The sequence below is a fragment of the Rhamphochromis sp. 'chilingali' genome (genome assembly GCF_963969265.1).
Source record: "Rhamphochromis sp. 'chilingali' genome assembly, chromosome: 1".
NCBI classification, from domain to species: Eukaryota; Metazoa; Chordata; class Actinopteri; order Cichliformes; family Cichlidae; genus Rhamphochromis; species Rhamphochromis sp. 'chilingali'.
The window spans coordinates 10,216,986-10,240,448 of record NC_137929.1 but is presented as its reverse complement, the minus strand read 5'-3'; the positions used below and the strand labels follow the sequence as shown (position 1 = coordinate 10,240,448).

The following is a 23,463-nucleotide window of genomic DNA, read 5'->3' as shown; positions in this document are numbered from 1 at the left end:
TTGAAGAACCTTAGATAAGACACAGAGTTTGGAAATTGGCCTGTAATTACTAACTGTTGAAGAATCACCAGCTTTCAGTGGGGGAGTACAGAGGCACACTTCCACATCTGTGGTAAAGCCTTCTGTTGTAGAGAAAGATTAAAAATATAAGACACTGGCTCAGCTATGATATTTGCAGCCAAGTGCAAGAAGGAAGGAGAACGATTGTGAGGACGAGTTTCTGGTGTTGGGGCTATTCAAAGCCTTACAAACCTCTTCTACTGTGACAGGTGTGAAGGAAAAGGTATCAGTAAGCAGGAACTACGAGCAGAGTTGTGTGCAAGAGGTTTACCATCAGATACTGTGCTGAACAAAGAACAAGAAGCAACAAAGTGTTTGTTAAAGCAACATTTCAGTTTTGTCTGACACAGGAGTGGAGTCGATATTTAAGTGAGGAGGAAGCTCTGAGGAGTCACAGCTGGCAGAGACACTTTATAGTTTGCCAAAACCTCCTACGGTCGTTTGGACTGTCAGTCGTTAAAGTAAAAAATAGTTACATTGGATCTTGATGATGGAGGCAGTAATCCGATTACACAGCTAATGAAAACTTAGCCAATCAGCATCAGAGCCAGACTTCCTGCCCAGGCCTGGTTTCTCTCATGTAGGAGATCGGCCGGTACTGAACCAAACCAGGCCTGTCCCGACCTTTCACCCTGACCTGGCAAAAAGGGGCGTGTCTGTCCACAAAGTAGACACAACTCTCCTGTAAATGTTCCCAAACTGACATTGTCAGCCTGTTTAATACGACCCCAGTTCAAACTGATGCGGGCTCGGAGCGTGAGATTTTAGTGTTTCTCACAGCACCAACTATGCAGTGATCACTCAGGTCGTTGGCAAAAACTGCAGACGTGGAAAACTTACGCAGCATATTAGTTAAAAAAGGTCAATAAGAGCAGATTTATCTGGGTGTTTAGGATCAAGGCGTGTGAGGCTTTAAATAATTTGAGTCAGTTTTAAAAACAAGCAGCGTGCCTTAAACTCATCAGACACAGAAGAAAGCCAGTCCCAATGAAAATCATCCATCTGAAAGACGTCATTAAAATGCAGCTCAGATAAAAGTTGAACCAGAGACGGTGATGTGCTGGGGGAAGCAGGTGGAGGCTGATAGCAGCCAACAACAGTCTGATTTCCAAACAGATCAATAGTTAAGGCCAAGATTTCAAATGGCTGAGGTGCAGATGGAGAGAACAAGACTTGAGAAGCAAGACAGACCTTCACATAAACTTCCAGACCTCCGTCTTTTCTGGGACAGTCTGAGTGCTAAATGTTAAATCCATCAGTTGCTACGTTTTTATCCAGTAAAGATTTGGAAAGTCTCAGAAACAACAATGATACCAGCACCGCTTGAACAGGCCCAGATTCCAATCATATCCATGTTAGGAAGCACACGACGTGATGCACGTGTAACCCAGACAGTTTTTAACATCTGCTGGTGTTTCACATTCAGCCAGAGGCCCAGGGTTAGGTTGGATACCAGACAATAATAAAAGCATCGTTATTAGACTCTAGAGCTTGTTTATAGCTGACACCACATGTAGAGTTTAAGTTCACACAGAGACGATGACATTTTTCTCAAACCAGCAAACAATAAACAAGAAATGTAACAAGAGTTTCAGAAGAAGCTGTTTTACAGAGAAATGATTCCCTGAAGACAAAATTATTATTATCATCTTTATTTCTCCAGGTGAAAATTTAATTGAGATTAAAAATGTTGTTTTCAAGAGAGACCTGGCATCATGGCAGCAAGAGTCAGAAATACATCATAATTCAAACAAATACAAAATAGGAAAAACATCCTACATAAACTTCATAAAGTTTCATTAACAGACTTTGAACAATGGACTTCAAACTTCCCCCCAAAACAACAGAAACACATTTGAAGATAATGAATGACATTTATCCCTCTAAAGAAGGACTTAGACTACGATTTAATATGAATGAGAACATGTTCATAAATGGATGCAACCAAAGATTTCATCAATCCCTGATTTAGAGACAACAGAACATTTGGTTTGATTTCACAAGATAAGAATGACGACTGAGTTGGAAGATTGTTTTATATTTAGTCAAATCTTTCATACATAAAGTCGGATTACAAAATCATCCCCTAAGTTTGTTGTTTTATTCAAGGAATTGAAATTATAGAGAAAATCTGTGAAATGACTTAAAGAAAACAAACCACAAAAACTCTATGATGCTCTAAACCCCCTGGTTTAGGTCGGCAAAACTTTCCTAGATCCGCCCCTGCACAGTTACCAGCTGTCAGCTACTTAGAAAAGCATCCTGGTGTTATTTGTCTCTCAGAAACAGCTCATAACTTCCCTTCAACTCATTCATGTCACCTAAAAGGTAAACCTGTTTCTCCATCACCTGCTCAGCTCTGATGATTCAGTAAGGACATCTCCTGGTTTCATCTTCATGTTTCCCTCTCACCACATATCCAAACCGACATCATGACCAGCAGCTTTACAGCTGTGGCTCCAGCAAACATCAGCTGATACTAGAAATTAATATTAAATAAATTCTAACAACAGCTGATCAAGCTTAAACGTGCTGCTGTTGTTTAGCGCGACATCCGCTGGTTTCCTCTTTCTGGCGCAAAGTGGATGATAAAAAAACAAGAGAGAAAAGCCGATCAGCTGATCATTGATCAGTTTCATGATTGAAGTAGCAACAGGAGAGGGAGGGGAGAGAATGACAGTGTAAAGACACAGAATAAATCCAGCTTTGTGTCTTTTCCATTCTAGCTGAAGTCAGGGACAAACTGTGTTCCTTCTCAGCTGAACACGAAACGCATAATATTTTCTCTGAATACGAGACGATTCTGTTTTTTACAGGACGGTTGGAAACTCTACTAAAATGAAGTTCACTATCAGTAACATCATAGCACCACCCAGCTGTATAGAAACTCCGTAATGCTAGCTAGTAGCAGTACGAGTTATTGTAACTGACTGTAAAAAGTCAGCACAAGGAAAATAAACTCCACCTAAACTTGATTCATATCTGACCCAGATAGACTGCAGGTCATAACTTCTTACCTGAAGTTCAGTTCACCTGACACTCGGACCGGCGGCCGCCTCGGGTCTCTGCTCCTCCAGGGTTGCCGACCCCTGCTCTAAAGCATCTGATTTGGATTCCTGAGATCAAATATATTTTCCTTTGGCTTTGTTTTCTTCCCATTTGTGGCTTTAATGTAGTGTTACATCCTGTTTGTTTGCTTCCATCTGTATACATGTCCAGATTCACTGTTATGTTTCTATTCTTACATTGCTGTGTGATCACTGTTCCCTCTGCTGACTGATGTGACCTTTTGTATCTTACACTGATACTTGTCATATTTGTATCTGTGCCTAAATATAAAAAGTTTTCCATGCTAAAACACAGCTCCACCTCCTGCAGTTCTCCCTCTGAACCACTAGATGTCTCTGTTATCTAAATGAAGACGTGCAGCACAGCAACCACAGCAGCGCTCAGATCACACGTGTCCTGTTATTATGTATAAAAGCATGAAACAGGTGAGACAGGTGGGATCAATATTAATGTTGTGGAAATATATGAAAAAGCAACAGAAGAGTGAAAACATTTCCTGTTTCTAGAAAGATCTTTCAGCTCACAGCTGCTCACAGACTGTATTTACAAGTGACAAACTGCAACTCTACAGTACATCTACAGTATATATCAAATATATTCTGTATTCAAATCTATTGAGTGATGTTTGAAAGTCTTTCCAGGTGAGTTTGATCCAGGAGGGTCTGAAGCCAGAGTCAGACAGAGACTGTGCAGAGACTGTAGAAGGACAGAGCAGCAGCAGAGCAGTCCAGATACACTGATGATCCTCTGTCAGATCCAGAGGGACACACAGGGATGATGCTGGACTCTACATTGTGTCTGACAGTGGAGCTGTTCTCAGAGCAGTTCACTCTGCAGCACTGACAGTCATCTGCACTTCTTCTCATTCCTCTGTCAGTCACTGCTGGATGAAGCTCTCCTCTCCACCTCCCAGTAACATGGCCCAGTCAGAGCGTCTCTACACACAAGCTGCTGCTGCTTCAACCTCTCTGGATCATCAGGACACAGCTCCTCCTCTCTCAGCACACACACCGTCCTGTTTACCATCGGCTCCACCTGCAGAGAGAAGAAGGAAGAGCAGAGGAGATAAACGCGTGTTTCCAGAGACTCTTCATCAGCTGTCAGTCAGTGATGCAGCACATCCAGTATAAAGAGCAGCAGGGACTTCAGTGCTGGGACTGTACTAGGACTCATTGTTGCTTCACTTTTTCTAATCTTTGGATTTTTATTGAAGTTGATGAAAATGTTTTTCCCTCCTAGTTTGAGTTTGGACTTTCATTCATTAGAAGAACCTTGGTGTGTCCACTCTGAGCTCTGTAGGAACCCCAACAACAAGCCCAACAATCCAGATGGACGGTTCCAGCTGTTAACTGGAGGAATCCCATCCAAACATCTGCTCTCACTAAATTCTTCCTCACCTACAGACTGTGTTCTTCACTGCTTTAAACTTGGAAATGAATGCAGTCATTGGTCTGCGTGCTGCTTTGTTCAGAGAGCTGATTGGCTGTTGACAGTGTTTGATCAGAGCGTGTCAGCTGTTACTATGGTTACCATAAAGGTCAGAAACAGGAAGTGTTTGTGTCCAATCCTGAAGCCTGTCACCATTCTCCTCTCACAGCTTCACTGAGAAGCTGCAGCTTTACAGGAAACACTGGATCTTTGTTTCATACTGACTGTGTTTAGTACAATACTGCTGACAGCACCACCCACTCACTCCATCACTCTACTGACCTCAGAGTCTCCCGTCTGTAGTCTGGACTCTGCTGAAGATCAGACAGCTGCTTCACATCTGGATCCTTCAGGTTGTTTCCTCTCAGGTCCAGCTCTCTCAGATGGGAGGGGCTGGACTTCAGTGCTGCTGCCAGATAATCACAGCTGATCTCTGACAAACCACAGTCCCTCAATCTGTATAAAGAATGAAAGATGTAAGTTTATTAGACAAAGTGTGAGCTTGAAATCATTCAGTGTTTCATCATCTGTTCAGAGCTGAAGAAGGTTCAGAATGTAGAAGTTTAGAAAATGGAAACTCCAAACAGCTGAAGCCAACAGGAAGCAGCTTCAAACAGGAAACTGTGCAGAGTTTCAGACTATATGTCCTGATGCAGCCAGTTGGATTTTGGAGATTTGAATCTCTGTTCTGTGACTAAGTCCTTGAATCATTTCTTCCAGTTGGTCCAACAAGACCAATAAAGAATAAAGAGAAATGTGCTGATTTAAAGCCTTTGAAGTGCTTCAGATGATCTCTGTCCACTTCTGTCCACTCATTCATTCATGTAAGCTTTCTAATGCAGCTTTGATCTTCACAGTCTGCTTCATGAAACTCATTCTAACCCTGAATGTCAGAGTGTTCCTCCTTCTCTTTCCCATCATTCATGCTGGCAGTGGAGGAGATTTGGATGTTGGACTGTGTTTTGGATGATGTGTGTATGTTTGTGTTGGACTGCTGTCTGTAAAGCAAACGCACATTTTTCTTTGGATTTCAGTGTCAGACAGACTTTAAGGTGGAATGAAGAGTTGGAGAGTTTCACAGTGAATTATCCAGTGGAGGATTTTTCTTCTTCTTTGAAGGTTTGAAATGTGAACATTGTTCTGCTGCAGTCAATGGACTAAACCAGAGAAGAAGAAAACAGACTTTACCATGAAGATCCTCAGTGTGGATCAGAATCAGAATCAGAATCAGAAAGGGTTTATTGCCAAATGTTGAGCAGGTTTACAACATTAGGAAATTGCTGCGGTGCTTCAGTGCAAACATACTGTCATAAAAATATAAAAATAAGAATAAAAATAAGAATTAAAAGTGCTAAGTAGATATATACATGAGTGCAGGTGGTGATCAGTGCCAAACATGGAATGATGCAGTGAACACAGCGTAGGGTCATGTGTTAGTGGTGGGAACAGTCATACGGTTATTGTTCATGTGCCCAACAGCAGAGGGGAAGAAACTGTTCTTATGGCGAGAGGTTCTGGTGCGAATGGACCGGAGCCTCCTGCCTGAGGGGAGCAGGTCAAACAGACCGTGTCCAGGGTGAGAAGGGTCAGCTGAGATCCGAGCTGCACGCCCCAGTGTCCTGGAGGTGTACAGGTCCTGCAGAGATGGGAGACTGCAGCCAATCACCTTCTCAGCAGAGCGCATAACACGCTGCAGTCTCTGTTTGTCCCTGATAGTGGCTCCAGCGTACCACACGGTGATGGAGGAGGTGAGGATGGACTCGATGATTGCAGTGTAGAATTGCATCATCGTCCGTGTTGGCAGGTTGAATTTCTTCAGCTGCCTCAGGAAGTACATCCTCTGCTGGGCTTTCTTAATGGATCAGTATAATATCAGCCTGATGTCTGCAGTTTAGTGTCAGCACAACTTTCACATCATATTCATCTCAGCACAACTAAAACATGCTGACTGACCTCAGAGTTTCAAGTCCACATCCTGGACTCTCTAGGAAACCACACAGATGCTTCACTCCTGAATCCTGCAGCTTGTAGTTGTCACTCAGGTCCAGCTGTCTCAGATGGGAGGGGTTGGAATTCAGCGCTGCTGCCAGATAATCACAGCTGATCTTTGACAAACAATAGCTCTCCAATCTGTATAAAGAATGAAAGATGTAAGTTTATTAGACAAAGTGTGAGCTTGAAATCATTCAGTGTTTCATCATCTGTTCAGAGCTGAAGAAGGTTCAGAATGTAGAAGTTTAGAAAATGGAAACTCCAAACAGCTGAAGCCAACAGGAAGCAGCTTCAAACAAACACAACAAGAGAAAGAACTCTGAATGTTTCACATTAAAGTCGTACATTTATCATAAAAACAGGACAAAGACTTGAAAAAGTCGTGTTTTTCCTTCCAGGAACCACAAGGCTTCACTTTTAAAGGTGAAGTGTGAAAGAAATGGACATATTTGAAGTCCAACACCTTTTTCCAGTCAAATTATTAAAGCAGACAATCTACAAGCTCATTTTCATTCCAACAAGTCATCTTCTGACCTGGACTAACAACACTGGTCTCTATGTGCAGCTGGCTGTGAGACCAGTGCTCAGGGAGCGTCTACAAAGTGCAACACTGAAAGAACATCACACACTCATTTGCTTCCATCATCCAACCTGAAGAGGAAACAGAGACGCCTCCCCTTCAAAGTAAAAGCTGCTCCTTTTGGACACAGTATCAGAGAAAGTCTACAGTATAACATAGAAAAGACAGAACAAAGTTTTGGTTGTTTTTAAATTGTGCAGAAATGAAACTACACTAATCTCAATTATGTGACAGACATTTCATCCCATGTCAGTTTGGCCTCATCCTGGGCCGGATTATCCAGCACACACTCTGACCACAGGCCCAGGGGCCACGCACAGCTGGGCTCCATCCAAGAGACAGGAAACAAACCAACACAATAATAAAAAGCACCATGTGATCTTCTTACATCTTCAAGACAAACATAGTAAAAACATGAGCATATTTGTTTCCTGATAAAATGATGTGACAGGTAGAACAGAGTAAAGTGGTGGTGTTACAGCCTTTCTCCCCTCTGCTGCCGAGGCTGTTAGTCTCTCCCAAACTCAGCTACAGGACTTCCAAATGAATGAAAGCAGCAGAAGTGGCTTTACAAATGAAAAAGGAAGAGGAGAAGAAGAGGAGAGGGAGGCCACCCTGACCATCACTCCAGCTGAAAACATCACACTTCCATTAAAGTTGGTGAGAAAATGTTGAGCAGGATGAGCTGCTGGCTAATCTGGAGGCTGTAGCAGCAGCTCACAGTCACAGTGGATTTCCACTCATGAAAAAGCTCTGGCTGCTTCATTTCTCATCTCATATCAGAGACTTTAAAGCTTCACTGAAGCTGTACTGTGATGCTTCCATATCCCAGTGAGGCCTCCATAATGATTTCAGCTGTTCTGTACACACACTGTGTGCCCTGTATGGCTCAAAGTCTCTGCAGCCTGTTTTTATCTGCTATCATCAGATCTTCATCATCCTCATTCACATCCCTCACACACTCTACAGCCTCATCAGCACTGACTTCATCTTCACTGACTGATGGAGCACAACATGAACCTGTGGAGGCTGAAACACTGTCCTGTCAAACATCTCCCCGTCACCACTCCACTTCTGTCAGCCTTTAAATGAACCCTGCTCAAGTCTGTCACTTCTGTTTGGAGCCAAAAGGAAAAACTGTTGTTCAGTCGTTTGGAAAGACAACATTTCTGAAAGCACTCAAACTTCTTCACATTTGTCTTCAGACACATCCTGAATATTTAGGAACTGAAGAAAGTTTCAAACATCCATCAAAGACCTGAAATATAGAAAAACAACAACAGCCGCAGTCAGTGAACTCACCTCAGAGTCTCCAGTCGACAGTTTGGACTCTCCAGTCCAGCACACAGAAGCTTCATCCCGGAGTCCTTGACATCATCATTTCCACTCATGTCCAGCTCTGTCAGATGGGAGGGGTTGGACTTCAGAGCTGAGGCCACAACTTCACAGTGAGACTCTGAGAGTCCACACCGAGTCAGTCTGTGATGATAGAAAATATAAAATGTGTTATTATAAAAGCAGAAAATCTGCATTATAAACACAGACTGAATGTATATGAAGACAAAACAGAGTGAGGTCATAATCTGATGAATCTGCTCTTCACATCTGTGCTTCAGCTCCTCTTACTGTGTTTGACATGACACAACGATTGAGTCTCTCTCAGACCTGCAGACTTTTAATGAGAATCTTTGTTTGGCTTTAATCTGCAGATGAAGGAGGAAGATGGTGTCACATTTAGGCTTCCATAATGTCCACAGTCTGTCACTGAGATCTGATCCAGAGTCAGAGTGAAGACACACATTTGGACTGTTTCCTGTTTTGACTCCAGAACATTTTGAATGAGTTCAGCTCAGTGAAGAGTTCCAGCTGGAAAGATGATCTCTGTTTGCTACCTGCTGTCAGGTACGACTGTTCACGTCCACACGCAGGAAAAACCTGCTGACTGTTACCAAACGGAGCAGAAATCTCATCACTGGACAATAATGATGAATGAACTCAGAGCTGCTGATATCAGATCTGATTTCAGGGGAACTAAACACAGAAATGATTGGCTCATTTTAGCTTTCTGAGCCATTATCTGCTGCTGTGTCGCTAGTTGGCAGAAAATGATTTGTATTCCTGTTCAGGGCTTCAGTGTTTATGAGTCCAGATCCAGGTGACAGCAAGTCAAAATGATGTTACCTGTCTGTGTCCAGCAGCAGCCTGTATTCACTTTGAATATTGTTATAACCTGACATGGATCAGTTTGTCTTTGATTGGTTTGTAAATGTCACTGTTTCCATTGGACCTGAGTGACGTACAAAGACAGAGAGGGAGAGAAAGGAGAGAGAGGATGGAGACAGCAAAGAGAGAGCAAACACAAACAGGTGAGAGTGGACAGGTGACCAAGGTCAGCAACCAATCAGAGAGCTTCTGTTTGACCCACAGTCACTGATGATGACTGCACATAACCAAGCAGTGTGTTACTCTGATATCAAATATGGATCCTGCTCTTATAATAATGATCATCAGATGATATTATTGTGTTATTTTGTAGCTGAATACGATGTTTGTGTGATTATCAGTGAAAGAAGCAGTGAGGAGGATGGAGAGAGAGAGAGGACAGAGGCTGAAGTTAGAAACACTAAAAGGATTTTTCATGGATTTCATGGATGATTTGAGTGATTTCCAGCAGGACACTTAAACATGTCAGTGGACGTCCTAAAGAACATATTCACTGATATGAAACGTGTCATTGAACAGGATTAATATCAGTGGAAACATGGTGGAAACAGCTGTGACTGCATGGATGTGACACACTTCAAATCTGTTCTCCACTCTTGGATTTGGGATCCATGGAGCTGCTGCTGAGTCTGTACAATAAAGGAATGGTGTGGAAGGTTGCAGCGTACGGACACAAACACTTTGTGGTGACAATCTGATTTTATTTTCAACATTAAACTACTAACCTACACTGATCAATGATGTTAATGATCACATCTGGACTCACCCAGCCTTTCTGCAGTTCCTCACAGCTGGAATCAGTCTCTGTCGTCCCGGCTCTGATGTGTTGTACTTCTGCAGGTCCAACTCATCCAGAACCTCCTCTGACATCTGCAGCATGAAGGCCAGAGCTGAGCACTGGATCTCAGAGAGTTTCTTCTTTGATCTGTTCTCTGACTTCAGGAACTCTTGGATCTCCTGAAATAATGAGAGGTGGTTCATCTCCATCAGACAGTGGAAGATGTTGATGCTTCTGTCAGGAGAGATTTTATATCTGTTCATCTTCTTCAGGTTGTTGATGACTCTCTGGATGGTTCCTGGACTGATCTCTGTCTGACCCAGCAGACCTACTAAGAGTCTGTGGTTGGACTCCAGACAGAGGCCATGAAGGAAGCGAACAAACAGGTCTAGGTGGCCATTTTTACTCTGGAGGGATTTCTCCATGACTCTCCTCAAAAATACATCAAGTGATTGGAGATCTTTGTTATCAAAAAGACTTAAAATCATCTTGGTGAAAGATTCTGATTTTAGAAACATCTTCAGCACCTTTGTCTTCCTGTTGGTGACACAGTGGAACATGTAGACAGCAGCCAGAAACTCCTGAATGCTCAGATGAACAAAGCAGTAGACTGGTTTCTGGAAGATCACACACTCTCTTTTGAAGATCTCTGTACAAACTCCTGAGTACACCGAGGCCTCTGTCACATCCAGACCACACTGCTCCAGGTCTTCTTGGTAGAACATGATGTTTCCTTTCTCCAGATGTTCAAACGCCAGCCTCCCCAGCTTCAGAAGAACTTCCCTGTCAGCCTCCGTCAGCTCCTGTGGACTCGTCTCATGTCCCTCATGGTACTTGTTCTTCTTCCTCTTTGTCTGAACCAGCAGGAAGTGTGAGTACATGTCAGTCAGGGTCTTGGGCAGCTCTCCTCTCTGCTCTGTAGTCAACATGTGCTCCAGAACTGTAGCAGTGATCCAGCAGAAGACTGGGATACTACACATGATGTGGAGGCTCCTGGATGTCTTCATGTGGGAGATGATTCTGCTGGACAGCTCTTCATCACTGAATCTCCTCCTGAAGTACTCCTCCTTCTGGGCGTCAGTGAAGCCTCGTACTTCTGTTAGCCTGTCAACACATGTAGGAGGGATCTGATTGGCTGCTGCGGGTCGGGAAGTTATCCAGACGAGAGCCGAGGGAAGCAGATTCCCCTGGATGAGGTTTGTCAGCAGCTGGCTGACTGATGACTTCTGTGTGACATCAGACAGCAGCTTCCGGTTGGTGAAATCCAATGAAAGTCTGCTTTCATCCAGGCCGTCAAAGATGATCAAAAGCTGAGAGACAGCCAGCTTCTCTGCTGTGACCTTCTGTAATGTTGGATGGAAAACATGGAGCAGCTCCAGAAGACTGTACTGCTCATCTCTGATCAGGTTCAGCTCCCTGAATGAAAGCAGAACCACCACACTGACATGTTGGTTCTCCAAGCCCTCTGCCCAGTCCAGAGTGAACTTCTGCACTGAGAAGGTTTTTCCAACACCAGCCACGCCGTTGGTCAGAACCACTCTGACGGGTCTCTGTTGGTCAGGTAAGGCTTTAAAGATGTCCTGGCACCTGATTGGAGCGTCATGGAGGGCGTCCATCTTGGAAGCTGTCTCCAGCTGCCTCACCTCATGTTGGGTATGAACCTCTTCACTCTGTCCCTCTGTGATGTAGAGCTCAGTGTAGATCCTGTTGAGGAGGGTTCTACTTCCTGTTTCCTCATTTCCTTCAGTCACACGTTCACATCTCCTCCTCAGACTGATCTTATGTTCATCTAAAACCTCCTGCAGACCAACATCTGCTGAAAGAAAGAAAAACAATGAGACTAAAGAGAAAGAAAACTCTTCAATGTCTGAACAACACAAGAAGTCCAGTTTTCAGAAATGAGTCCATCAGCAGACAGATGTTCAGTCTTACTTTGTACACAGCTGCTCTGACTGGCTGTCTGCAGTCCAGCTCTGCTTCTGGATCTTTCTCCACACTGTGCAGAAGCTCTGATGGTGACACAGAAAAGTCAAAGTGGAGATACTTCTGTCCACCTTTGATTAGACTCATTATAAAAAGGAAACAAAGTTTGAACACAGTCATGTTTCCAGTTCACTGACTTACATTTATTCCATGGACACTCACTCTAACCTGAACCACAGCTACAACCCAACATTGTTGAGGCCTCATCTCCTCCTTTCCTGACTGTAGAGGTTAAATATGCAACAACCAACAAATAAAAGAATTTGGTTCATTTCCAAGAAATTCACACGGTGACCAAGTAAAGTAACCATAGTAAAGGAGACAACATCCTGTTGATGGTGGGATTATTTGAAAGATTTGCTTTAGTCACGTCACCAAATGCAGTTGAACCACCCGTGGATCCATGTTTGACCATTCTACCACTCTGAGCTCTGCTTTTTAATCATTTTATTATTATCATCATTCATTTATTCATTCTTTGGAGGGGGGCTATTTCCTAATGCCGCCCTAATAAGCTGATGTTCAAGGGGAAATATAACAGAAACTCTTTCAGTGTTATTCATTAATAAATTAACAGATAAACTGTGAAGAAGAAAAAAACTGAGATTTAAAGGAGAGAGTGAGAAACTTGATCATCCATCCTCATAATACATGTTTCTCAGTATCTGCTGTGACCATACTGCAGTAATAACTACAAGTCTACATTTCTGTGACTGTTGATCAATCACAGCAGGAATCTGAGCTCATCTCTGCACACAGAGCAGCTTCAGCTCTGGGATAAACTGCTCGCTTCACGTCCTTCTCAGCTCACAGACACTCATCCTGATATTTTCCTTTAACATTTGATGGTATAATTCATCTGAGTTTACACTTTATCTGCATAAATACAGAAAAACAGACCCAAACACCATAAACCATCAGTTTCACCATGTAGAATATATTGTTGTTTCCTTTTAATTCAGAGAAAAACTCTGATTTGGATTTTCTCTGTTCTCTTTGCCACAGCCCATCCCAGCAGCAGCTGAAGCAGCTGACTGTCACAACACTGAATAACACTTTAGGAGGAATTTCAGAGGTCAGTAAAGCTCCAGTTTCAACATCAGTTAATTAATCATAGTTCATCATAAATGTGAACCTGGCTGGCACACATGTTAATGTTAGCCATTTAAATATTAGCAGTTAGCTGAGGCCACAAGAAGAAGAGGCCCTAGAAGAACAATGGATGATAAGATTAGATTTTCAAGACTAGGCAGAGTCGTGTTTTCCTTTACTGTCTCTTACAGAGGAGGGAGCAGATACCAGACGAGGTCACGGAGGTACGGGGAGGATTCGCAGCAGACAGCAAGACTGCCACGTCCATGCGAGAGAGCGATGGCTACGATAATCTCTGTTTTTGTCTCCCTATATAATGTTGTACAGCCCATGTGAGGGTTAACACAAACATCAGTCCTTCTACTTAAGTATGTTTGACACTTTGTTTACGTCTAAATTAACTTTACTGTTAACGAGTTTTCATGTTTCTGTAATCCACCAGTGTGCTCATGCTTTTTTAAGTGAAAACATATTTTTAATGATCAAATATAATGATGTTTGTTATTTGTGGATTTTAAATGTCCTTGACAGAGACAGATGATGATCATTATCCTGCACTGTGGTCTCAGGTTTGGTCGAGCTAGCACAAAGAATGGCTATGTTGAACTTCCTCCTGGGATCTACACTAAGAAGTGAGTCCAACATTAGCAGGGTCTCGTTCCTTTATCTGGATTCACTTTAGCATTCACAGTCACGTGAAGCTTGTTATTAACTCGATAAGTCAACCCAGGGTTTCAGCTGAGCGCTCACATGAAACACATGGTGTTGGCAGCATCTGATCAATCATATTCATGGAGACGTGTATCAGCAACAGAGCAGCTGAGTTTGCAGAAGGAAGTCAAACTAAACCACAGGAACAATATGAGGAGATTACACACATAATAAAATACTAGCAGTAACACAGCTGCTGCAGACAAATCAGTCGTGTGATCGTGTGTGAGAGGAGAAGGACTGTAAAGGAGTTTGGTGTTAAAAGCTCTGTATGAATGTGGGAGACTTTGAAGGGCTTTAAAAAGGCCAATATAAAATAAAAGGCAGCAAAACTGCTGAGTGTGAAAGTCACCAGACTTATCAGACCTCTGTGATTAAGACCTGTAAGAACACCTATTTGTACTTGTTGACATTATATCAAACACACACGTATATTAAGCCTTTGTTTGAACTCTGGTTGAATTTGTTACTTTCAGACTGTGAAACATCACAGAGGCTGCAGCTGCAGATCTTTTATTCACCTGGAAATTTACTTTAAATGTTAGATGGAAAATGTGTTGCTCAGTTTCACGAAAGTAAGAACAATATAATCCATAAACCTTCATAAAGACAAACATCTCCCAGAACATTGAGCTGCTGAAGTGTCACTGAAGGGAAAAACTATTTGTCCTCCTCCATCCAGCAACACCTGAAACACCTGAGTGGAAGCTCCTCCCTACACTGTGTTTGAAGCAAAGCACAAAGGAGACACCTGCTGGAGCAGCTGGAGTCCTACAGACACTCAGCCTCTTCACTACACAAACACCTCCTACAACATCCACTCTTTCCACTCTGACTGCTGTGTTTGTGGAAACACTTCAACACACACCGCTTCACATACCAACATAGAAATGTGTGAAAAAGAGCTAAGCTGATATTAAACATGAGGATTTATTCAAAAATACAGAGTCAGGAACAACATCTGGACACACATTACCTCTCAGCAGCAGAAGAACATCCTTTAAAGTTTATATCAATACCCTTCGACACGTTGCTCTTTAAGGAAACACAGCTGGGTTCAGGTCCAGGCTCTGGATTAGTTTCAGGGTTATGTCCAGCTGAGCCTGGTACGCCCCACAGCTCTGGGCTTTAAAACAACACACAGAGGTATGAGTGTGAATAATGATGGAGCAGTGATGTGAGTGCTGAGCTGTGACATGGAGAAGAGTCATGGACAGTTAGAGATGGTCATCTCACCTCTGAGCTTTGGTCTGGCTCTCATGTTCCCCACACAGAGTGCTTTTAGAGGGAGGGACTCCCTCCTCTCTGTCCTCACACTGATCCATGCTGCTCAATTCACATCAGCTCACACACACTTTCTACCTTCACCTGCAGAGGAAACACAAACCATTCATGTGCACATAAACCAAAATCCTCCTTTCCATCATGTGTGCTGTCCAAATATCAGCTGAATGCAGTCAGACAGCAGTGTGAGGCACAGGAAGCTGCCATCAGCTGCTCTACTTCTACTATCAGTCCACTAGATGGAGCCATGAAGCACACATGATGCATTCACTGACACACACTGATTCACTGTGACTGGAAGTTTGTTTCTGTTTTCTACATGTCTGCGTATGTCTCTGTGTATCATTTCCTCTTTTTTATCGTCTCGTGTCTTGTGAACTTAGCTTTGAGTTTTACTTCCCCCATTTGGTTAATGATTTGTTCCCATCAGTGTCTCAGTCTCGTCTGCATTTATCTATCTCATGTTCCCCTGTCCAGTCTGTTCTCCTCTATGTAATTTAAGCCTTGTTCTCTATGTTTTCCTGTTATAATTGTTTTAACTGTTGCTTCCTGTGACTATTGTAGTTTTCTCCTGCATCATGTCTCTCACCCGTTGCCTCTCGTCTCATTATCCAGTGTGTATTTATTGTCCCCGTCTTCTTGTGTACTTTGTGCTTTCCTTGCTCTGTGTTCCCATGGTTTTGGGGGCGGTGGTGTGGGATTGATTAAGGAAATGGCTGAGTTAATAGGAATGACCAAAATGAGAAAAATAAATCGATCTTCAATAAGAGAAAGGATTATTCTAAGAAGGAATATTTTTGATGGATCAGAATTATATAATGAAATATGAACAAAATCTTTTGTTAATCATTGTTTATTAACTGAACCTTGTTGAATTTGAGTAGAACTGTTTTTTAATTTGGCAGAAACACGGCAGCAGTTTGAAATGAAACTATCCAGGCTGTAGAGTAGACGAGCAAAGTCAAGAATCCACTGAGATTTTCATGACAATAACTAAGAAGGATTTCTTAAATGAATTGTTGATACGCTGTTATAATAATCCACTGAGCTTATTGAATTTGGGGAGAAATGTCCTTTAATGTGCAATCACACAGTGGGCTGAGATGAAACTGCACACAGTGTGGGTGTCCCAGAAGAGAAATCGGTTAAAAATTTAGTGTCAGCTAGTAAGCAAGAATTTAAAAAATATTTTTACAGATATCAAATTTGTTCTTTTATATAAAACTGTAATTTATACTAGTCAGGTGGATCATCAACGATCATCAATCAGTGCAGTACCAGCAAAATTCAGACAGACACACAAACACACACATGCACAATTTTACTGTCTTAACACAGTATCATAAATCTAATTAGAATATGCTATAGTCCTTTAAATACCAATTTAAATATATTTCAAAAATATATTACAGCTTTTTTCAGTCTGTTGAACAAAAATCCCCAAAGAAGAAGAAGCACTACCATAAAACTTTGTGTAAAAGTGCAAGAAAGTTTAAGAGGCTTACAAATGACGGCTCACATAACTGCGGTGTTACAAGTCAACCTCGTTCATATCTGTCATCATGAACAATGCTATGGTTTGTGCTGGAGCGAAGCTGCACACAGCTGATATTATCAGAAAAAAATACATACTGATTTGATTACCTTCACACGCAGATTCACACAAAGACGACCAGCTGCATCAGCGAAGTTTAGAGAACAGACAGTGAAACTTAAAAAAGGAAACAGACAGATTTGTGGGAATGCTGGGGCTGGGGAACATTAGTAATTAGAAACACAAAATGTTTCTAAGCATTTGTAAAAGTTTGTTGGAGGGCTTAGAGGAACTGAAACATTTTGTGTGAAAGTTAAAGTCAAACACACTCTTAGTAGAGAGAGACTGTGTCTGCAGATCAAACAGGTCTCACTGTGATGTCCCTTTAGTCAGACTCTGTCTCTGCTACATTAATGACTGAAAGTTGTCACGTTCTTATTTAGTTAATACTCTTTAAACCAGGTGTACACTTTTAGTTTAATACATTATAGATTCTCTGATGAAGAAATACGGTATATATATGTAACCTGATGAAGCGGTATCTAAAATGTTTTTATGTTTGACATACCAAGACTGTTTCACACTGCAGGAGTTGCAGATGATAAAACAAAGACTGTAAAGCTAAGCAGTTTGTTTGCTGTTTATCACTGCCTGTCCATTAGTCAAATTAATATTACTTTTATCAAAAATAATTTCCCGTCTGTATTTGGTCTTCCTCCATAGTCGCCATAGTCACATCATTGTGTTTTGTTGATGTTTCCCCTCCTTGTGATTCATTCAGTGTCCCCATGTCGGTCCCTGTGTGTCGAGCCGTGTCTCTTAGTTTGTATCCTGTTTTCTTTGGAAAGTCTCGTGTCCTGTGTTCAGTGTGTTCAGTTTTGCTTTCTCCTGTCTCATCACATCTAATTTGTCCCTGCTGTGTCCTCATGTGTTTCCACTTCCCTTATCATCCCTCTGTGTATATATTGTGTGACTTTCCTTTTGTTCATTGTCCCTACATTGTTTAGTTTCACTTTAGCCATGGCATCATTATGTTCATTTCAGTCAGCTGTTCCCCTGTGTGTTTCCACTTCCCCTGATCACCTCCTGTCTGTATTTAAGTCCTCTGTCTTTCTTTATTCAGTGTCAGGTCGTCTGCGTTGCCTCCCGTCAGGTCTTATCACAGTTGATTCAAAGTTATCACAGTTTTGTCACAGTCAGTTAGTTTTCCTAGTTTGGTTTCAGTTTAGTTTTTGCCACTGCTCATGATGCTTTCATTTTGTATTCACGTTTATAGCCTAAATAAACAGCTTGCCTTTTTTTTCAAAACTTAGTTCTGCCTCCTTCCCTGTCTGCACTTGGGTCCACTTCATCATAACACTGGTGTACCCCACCATGACAGTTATGTCCAAGGTTTCCATGTTCCCAGTGTTTAGTTTCCCCACTTTAGTCTTGGTTAGTTTTCCTTTAGTTTGCAGCACGCGTCTGCTTCTGGGTCCACACTTCAACCTCCACATAGTCCACAGCCCACACTGTGGCTGGGGTCAAGTCACAGAGTTTTGGACTTTAACTGGCATTTTATGCAAGGTTTCATTTTTTTCCTGGAATTTACTTCCCATGTTTTGCTGGCTGTATGTTATGACTCTGGAAATTATTCTAAAAAATATTAATTTGTGATTGTTTCATGACCAGATCCTACAGACTCTTTACAGTCATTATGGGATGGTTTTACAGGTGGAGGACACTGATATTTTTCCTCCTCATACCAGTGTCACTACTGGTATGAGAAGAGACCAGTAACCTGTACTTGTATCTGACAAAACAATCAGAAACAGATTTTATAAGGGTGGCCTGAGGGCCTGATGTCCTCTAGCAGGCCCTGTACTCACTGACTGGAACCATGCATGATTGACATTTGCCATAGAATACCAGAATTATCAGGCCACCACTGGCAGACTGTGTTTTTCACCCTGAACACATATGACAGATATGAAAGGGTCCAGAGAAGTTGTAACATCGTTCTGCGTGGCCAGTTTGATAGTGGGCCAGTAATGACCCAAGAGGCATATCAGTGGAGGGAGGCAAAGACATCTATGGGCTGGCAGCATCACCCTGACTGCAATTAGGCATCAGGATGAAGTTTCTGGACCTCTGGACTGATTACCAAACTCTACGCTGGTGCAGTGGTTGCTCCTCCTGCTGCAGGACAATGACACCAAACACACCTCCAGGCTGTGTGAGGGCTGTTTGACCAAGAAGGAGCGTGATGGAGTGCTGACCAGATGGTCTGGCCTCCACAGTCACCTGACCAAAACCCAGTGGAGATGGTTTGGGATGAGATGGAGCGCAGCGTGAAGGCAAAGGACCAATAAGTGCTCAGCATCTCTGGGAACTCCTTCAAGACTGTTGGAAACCATTTCAGGAGACGACCTCATGAAGCTCATGGAGAGAACGCCAAGAGTGAGCAAAGCAGGAATCAAAGCAAACATTAAATTTTAGTAAGCTCTTTGGGATCCACTAAGGTTTTTGAAATTCCGTCATATTTTCTTTGAGATATCTTTTTTCTCTGCTGATCAAACTGGAGAGTCTCACTGTAATGTGCCGGCGAGTCACACTCAATTTTATTTTTAGTTTGGAAACTGAACAGACTTTCAGTAAAAATAATGATTCAGCAATGTACAATGTTGGGAACTAATACATTTATAACTATTTTCTAAAGGATCATTTAATGCCACTACAGGCAAGCTAAAGTCTAGCTATCATTTCATAATTCCCACAGCAAAAGTAAGGTGACAGGTGACCACAATGTGGCAACAAGACTGAATTAAGACTGGAAACCTGCACCATCATCTCATCCATCCTCTCAGTTTGCAAAGTAGACCTACACCATTGTCTCAAAGGTATACTCTTCTGTTGGATAATTTGTTAGTTTGTTAAAAACTGACAGAGGAAGCTGTACAAACACATCACATGTCAGTTGTCAGCAGAAGTGTAGAGAGGACAAAATGTAAGCGCTGAGAAGTTCAGAATCTGAGATTTGTCCAGATTTATAGAGGAACAGATCAGATTTATTTTGTTTATATCATGTTCAGTCTTTCAAAATTAGAAAAGGCAGAATTTGTGTTGTTCAAACACACTGATTCCACAAAAAGACACAAATGTGAAATTGCCTTGCTAACAGTTACAGAGTGTTACGAGTTCAAAATTGGGGATGGAGACAAGAGAAAAACCACAATAACAACACTGGTCCGGCCGGGTTGAGTCAAACGATGATTTTAATGATCACACACGTGGGAGATGGACACTGTATGCAGACAGCCTCAGATCTCAAAATGGTGGAGCATTGATCAAACTCTTATAGCCTCTGGTGCCCCCACCTAATCATAAAAGCCTAAACATTCACTTGCTTTCTCTCACACGGCGCCTAAGCTACGACCTTGGCTCCCTGTTTATCTGCTCCTGCTGTGATGGGGCAGAAAACTCCAGCATGTTCCGTTCTCTTCTAATCAGACAAATAAGGCGATGACTTTCTGCAAACAGTATTTCTTATAACATCATAAAACAATATCATTCATCCACAATAAATCAGCAGTCTAATGTAATGCAAATCAGTTTAACTAATGCAATAGTTATCAGCTTCTTCTAATTCAGGAGAATAATGCCAACTAAAACTACCTAATAATTCACAATCTTTAATTAGGGGTCTAACATGGCATAAAATAATATTATAATCTAACACTATGCATTGTATAATAGCCAGTGAGGGGACAGACATGGCAAATGGTGCAACATGTCAGACTGTGGGATTATACATTTGTTAGTTTTTCTAATGGCCTCTTCAAAAGGTAAGTTTTATTCCATATTGTCATTTTTGGTTTTTTAAGTTATTTATTGTGACAGGAAAACAAAACAAAACAAGAAGCTCCTAAAAAGGTCATAAATGTGAGAACTTTTCCAAAGAAATCTCAGTCAGTTATGCCTGAGATAGAGAGATGATTATAACAGAGTAAAGATAGCATTAAAATGTTGGTGACAGAAGTAATGCTAAAATCTCAACAAGCCAAAGTTACAGACATGTTAAAGGGAAAGATCAAACAGTACTGAAATGAAGAAGTGGGCATTACGGGGCTTCCCCAGTGAAATAACTGAACTTGGAGCACAAAATAATAAATAACATACCAGTAATGCGCGGAGGGAAGGCTTCTGAGAAAATGTATAAGTTCACAGGGAATTTCTACAATAGCACGAGTTAGATGTGGGCAGATTGATGCAGTTATCAATAGTATTGATACCAATGCTGGTATTGTTACTGGAGATATACTACTGCAATAGGATTGGTACTTTGTTTCTGTCCTGTAAGTTCAGTATGTACCTCAGTGAATTCTGTTATGTAGTTGTTGTTTTTTTTTTAAATGAAACATAAAACACGGACTATGAAAGCCTCTTATTTTGTTTGTGCAGCTCTAACAACAGTGATACAAGCACAGCAGACTGTGCTGGCTGCAGTGGGAGAAGATGCTGAATTCAGCTGTCAGCTCTCGGAGACTAAATACTAGAGATGGACCGATCCGATATTACGTATCGGTATCGGTCCGATACTGACCTAAATTACTGGATCGGATATCGGAGAAAAATCAAAAATGTAATCCGATCCATTAAATATCACGAAAGCACCTCGCAAAACTTGCAACACGCCGTAACTCACCTCAGAACGTTAGCACGTTGGACCAGTATGCATCACGTGATAGAGCGGCTGTGGCATGCGGGACCTGTCGGTGGTCTGGATAGCATTTGGAGCTTCGCTACCAACCCGGCATTTCATTTCCGACAAAGTTATCCCGAGAGAAGTAAAGCAAGTGTGTAAGTCCATCTCTGAATGTTTGTAAAGCATTCCTGCGTTAAGCTTAACAAGCGACTGCCTCTCGCTCTCCGGCTGCTACTTCAATCATGAAACTGCTTAATGATCAGCTGATCTGCTTTTCTGTCGCGAGTCCGTCTCTCTTGTTTGTTTTTGGCCCACTTTGCACCAGAAAGAGGAAACCAGCGGCTGAACAACAGCAGCACGTTTAAGCTTGATAAGCTGTTGTTAGAATTTATTTAATATTACTTTCTACACCAGGATCTTTTTCTACGTAGCTGACGCTGGTAACTGTGCAGGGGCGGATCTAGCAAAGTTTAGCCAGGGGGGCCGATAGGGCATGAACAGGGAAAAGGGGGCACAAAGACAGACTTTTCTTTCTTATTCTCATTTAAAATGTCGAGCTTTTAATAAATAATTATCTGACACCCAAAGTTTTAATTTGATGTAAAAGGAATAGAAGTCAATTACTGTATATAGTGACTATTAAGTCTAATATATATACCCTAGTAAGCTATAGTACTTTTTCCTTTGGGAAGGTACCATCTGTGCAGTCTGCAATTTTGTTGAAGAAAGATGTTGAATCTATTTAATATTTCTTGAAAAATAATTGATTTCTGTGCATTTTTTTTCACACTGCATCAAATTAAGGTTGAATACGTCGATTAAGAATCATGAGGTGGAGGGTGAGGGGTGGTTCCCTATTTTTTATTTATTTATTTTTGTTGTTGCTGGGAATTGGAACCCTATTAGTTAGGTTGCTTAATATTTACACTAAGTACTCTTTAAAATACTAGAATAGGGAGGATGGTGTAGGTTTAAGTTTATTAGATTGATCAGTATTGCTGAACTATGAAATATTTTTTTTTGCATACAGGTATAACAGAATAGCTTTAGTGTAGTTGTTGTTTTAAACTTGAGTATGAACTTATACAAAATGCAGCAAGATATTTAAAAAACAATTTTGTTGATTAAAAAACACTATATCGGATTCATATCGGTATCGGCAGATATCCAAAGTTATGATATCGGTATCGGTATCGGACATAAAAAAGTGGTATCGTGCCATCTCTACTAAATACATCCTTCAGGTCACATGACAGAAAATCTTACAAGATGTGGAGACAAATGTTGACACCTACAGCTTTACTGAATTTTCAAAATGCAGAAAAAAATGATTGAGTTTGCTGATTAAAACACTGATGAAACTCTGCACTGGGAAGTTTTTGTACTTTACTTGGTACAGTTGATCATTCTAACATGCCTTGGAATGTCCCACAAGGAAGGGAGATTCTTCCTTCCTTCGGGGACATTTGAGTTTTCAATAATTTGGCTATTGTACGATGTTGTTTCAATACGTGGTACAATAGCCAGTGGGGACACAGAGACATGCACCATGTCAGACTGTGGGATTCTGTGTTTGTTTTTTCTTTTTATGGCCTTTTAAAAAGGTAAGTTTTATTCCGTATTGTTGTTTTTGTTTTTTAAAGTTATTTATTGTGACAAGAGAAAAAAAAAGAAAACAAGAACCTTCACTCGTAATAATTAAAAATTGATCCTAAAATGTGAGAACTTTTCTCTGAAGTGACAAAGAGATTGTCTTTAGACAGAATTAGAGGGAGATACAATTACTGAAGAGTTTAGATTTTGTTTGAATGAGTGACAAAACATTTCTCCCACTGAACAATCAGCCTAATAAAAAAGAACAAAATCAACTTTCTGTGTCATGAGTTGTTCATCATTCAGATTAATGAGACTGTTTTGAGAGCTGTGTGAAAACAGCTTTAGACTGTTTTGTTAAAGGTTGCCCCATGCCTATTCATATTACGATGAAAGCAATAGATAAACCACATGTTTGTGTGTTATGTATGTATGGTTGGTAAATTAACAAA

At 41.4% G+C, this 23,463-nt stretch overlaps 2 protein-coding genes across 2 annotated transcripts in view; both read right to left on the bottom strand.

Moving 5' to 3' along the window:
- The window catches only part of LOC308403419 (NACHT, LRR and PYD domains-containing protein 12-like), a 420,441-nt gene that overhangs the window by 51,850 nt on the left and 345,128 nt on the right, over positions 1-23,463 (bottom strand). The gene's annotated exons all lie outside the window — the stretch shown is intronic.
- Positions 4,827-12,306, bottom strand: LOC308399723 (protein NLRC3-like; the record flags this gene model as incomplete). Its single annotated transcript, XM_080887119.1, has 5 exons — positions 4,827-5,013; positions 6,511-6,687; positions 8,432-8,608; positions 10,119-11,946; positions 12,282-12,306. The coding sequence occupies 5 exons, from the start codon at positions 12,304-12,306 to the stop codon at positions 4,827-4,829; spliced, it is 2,394 nt and encodes a 797-aa protein (XP_080743245.1).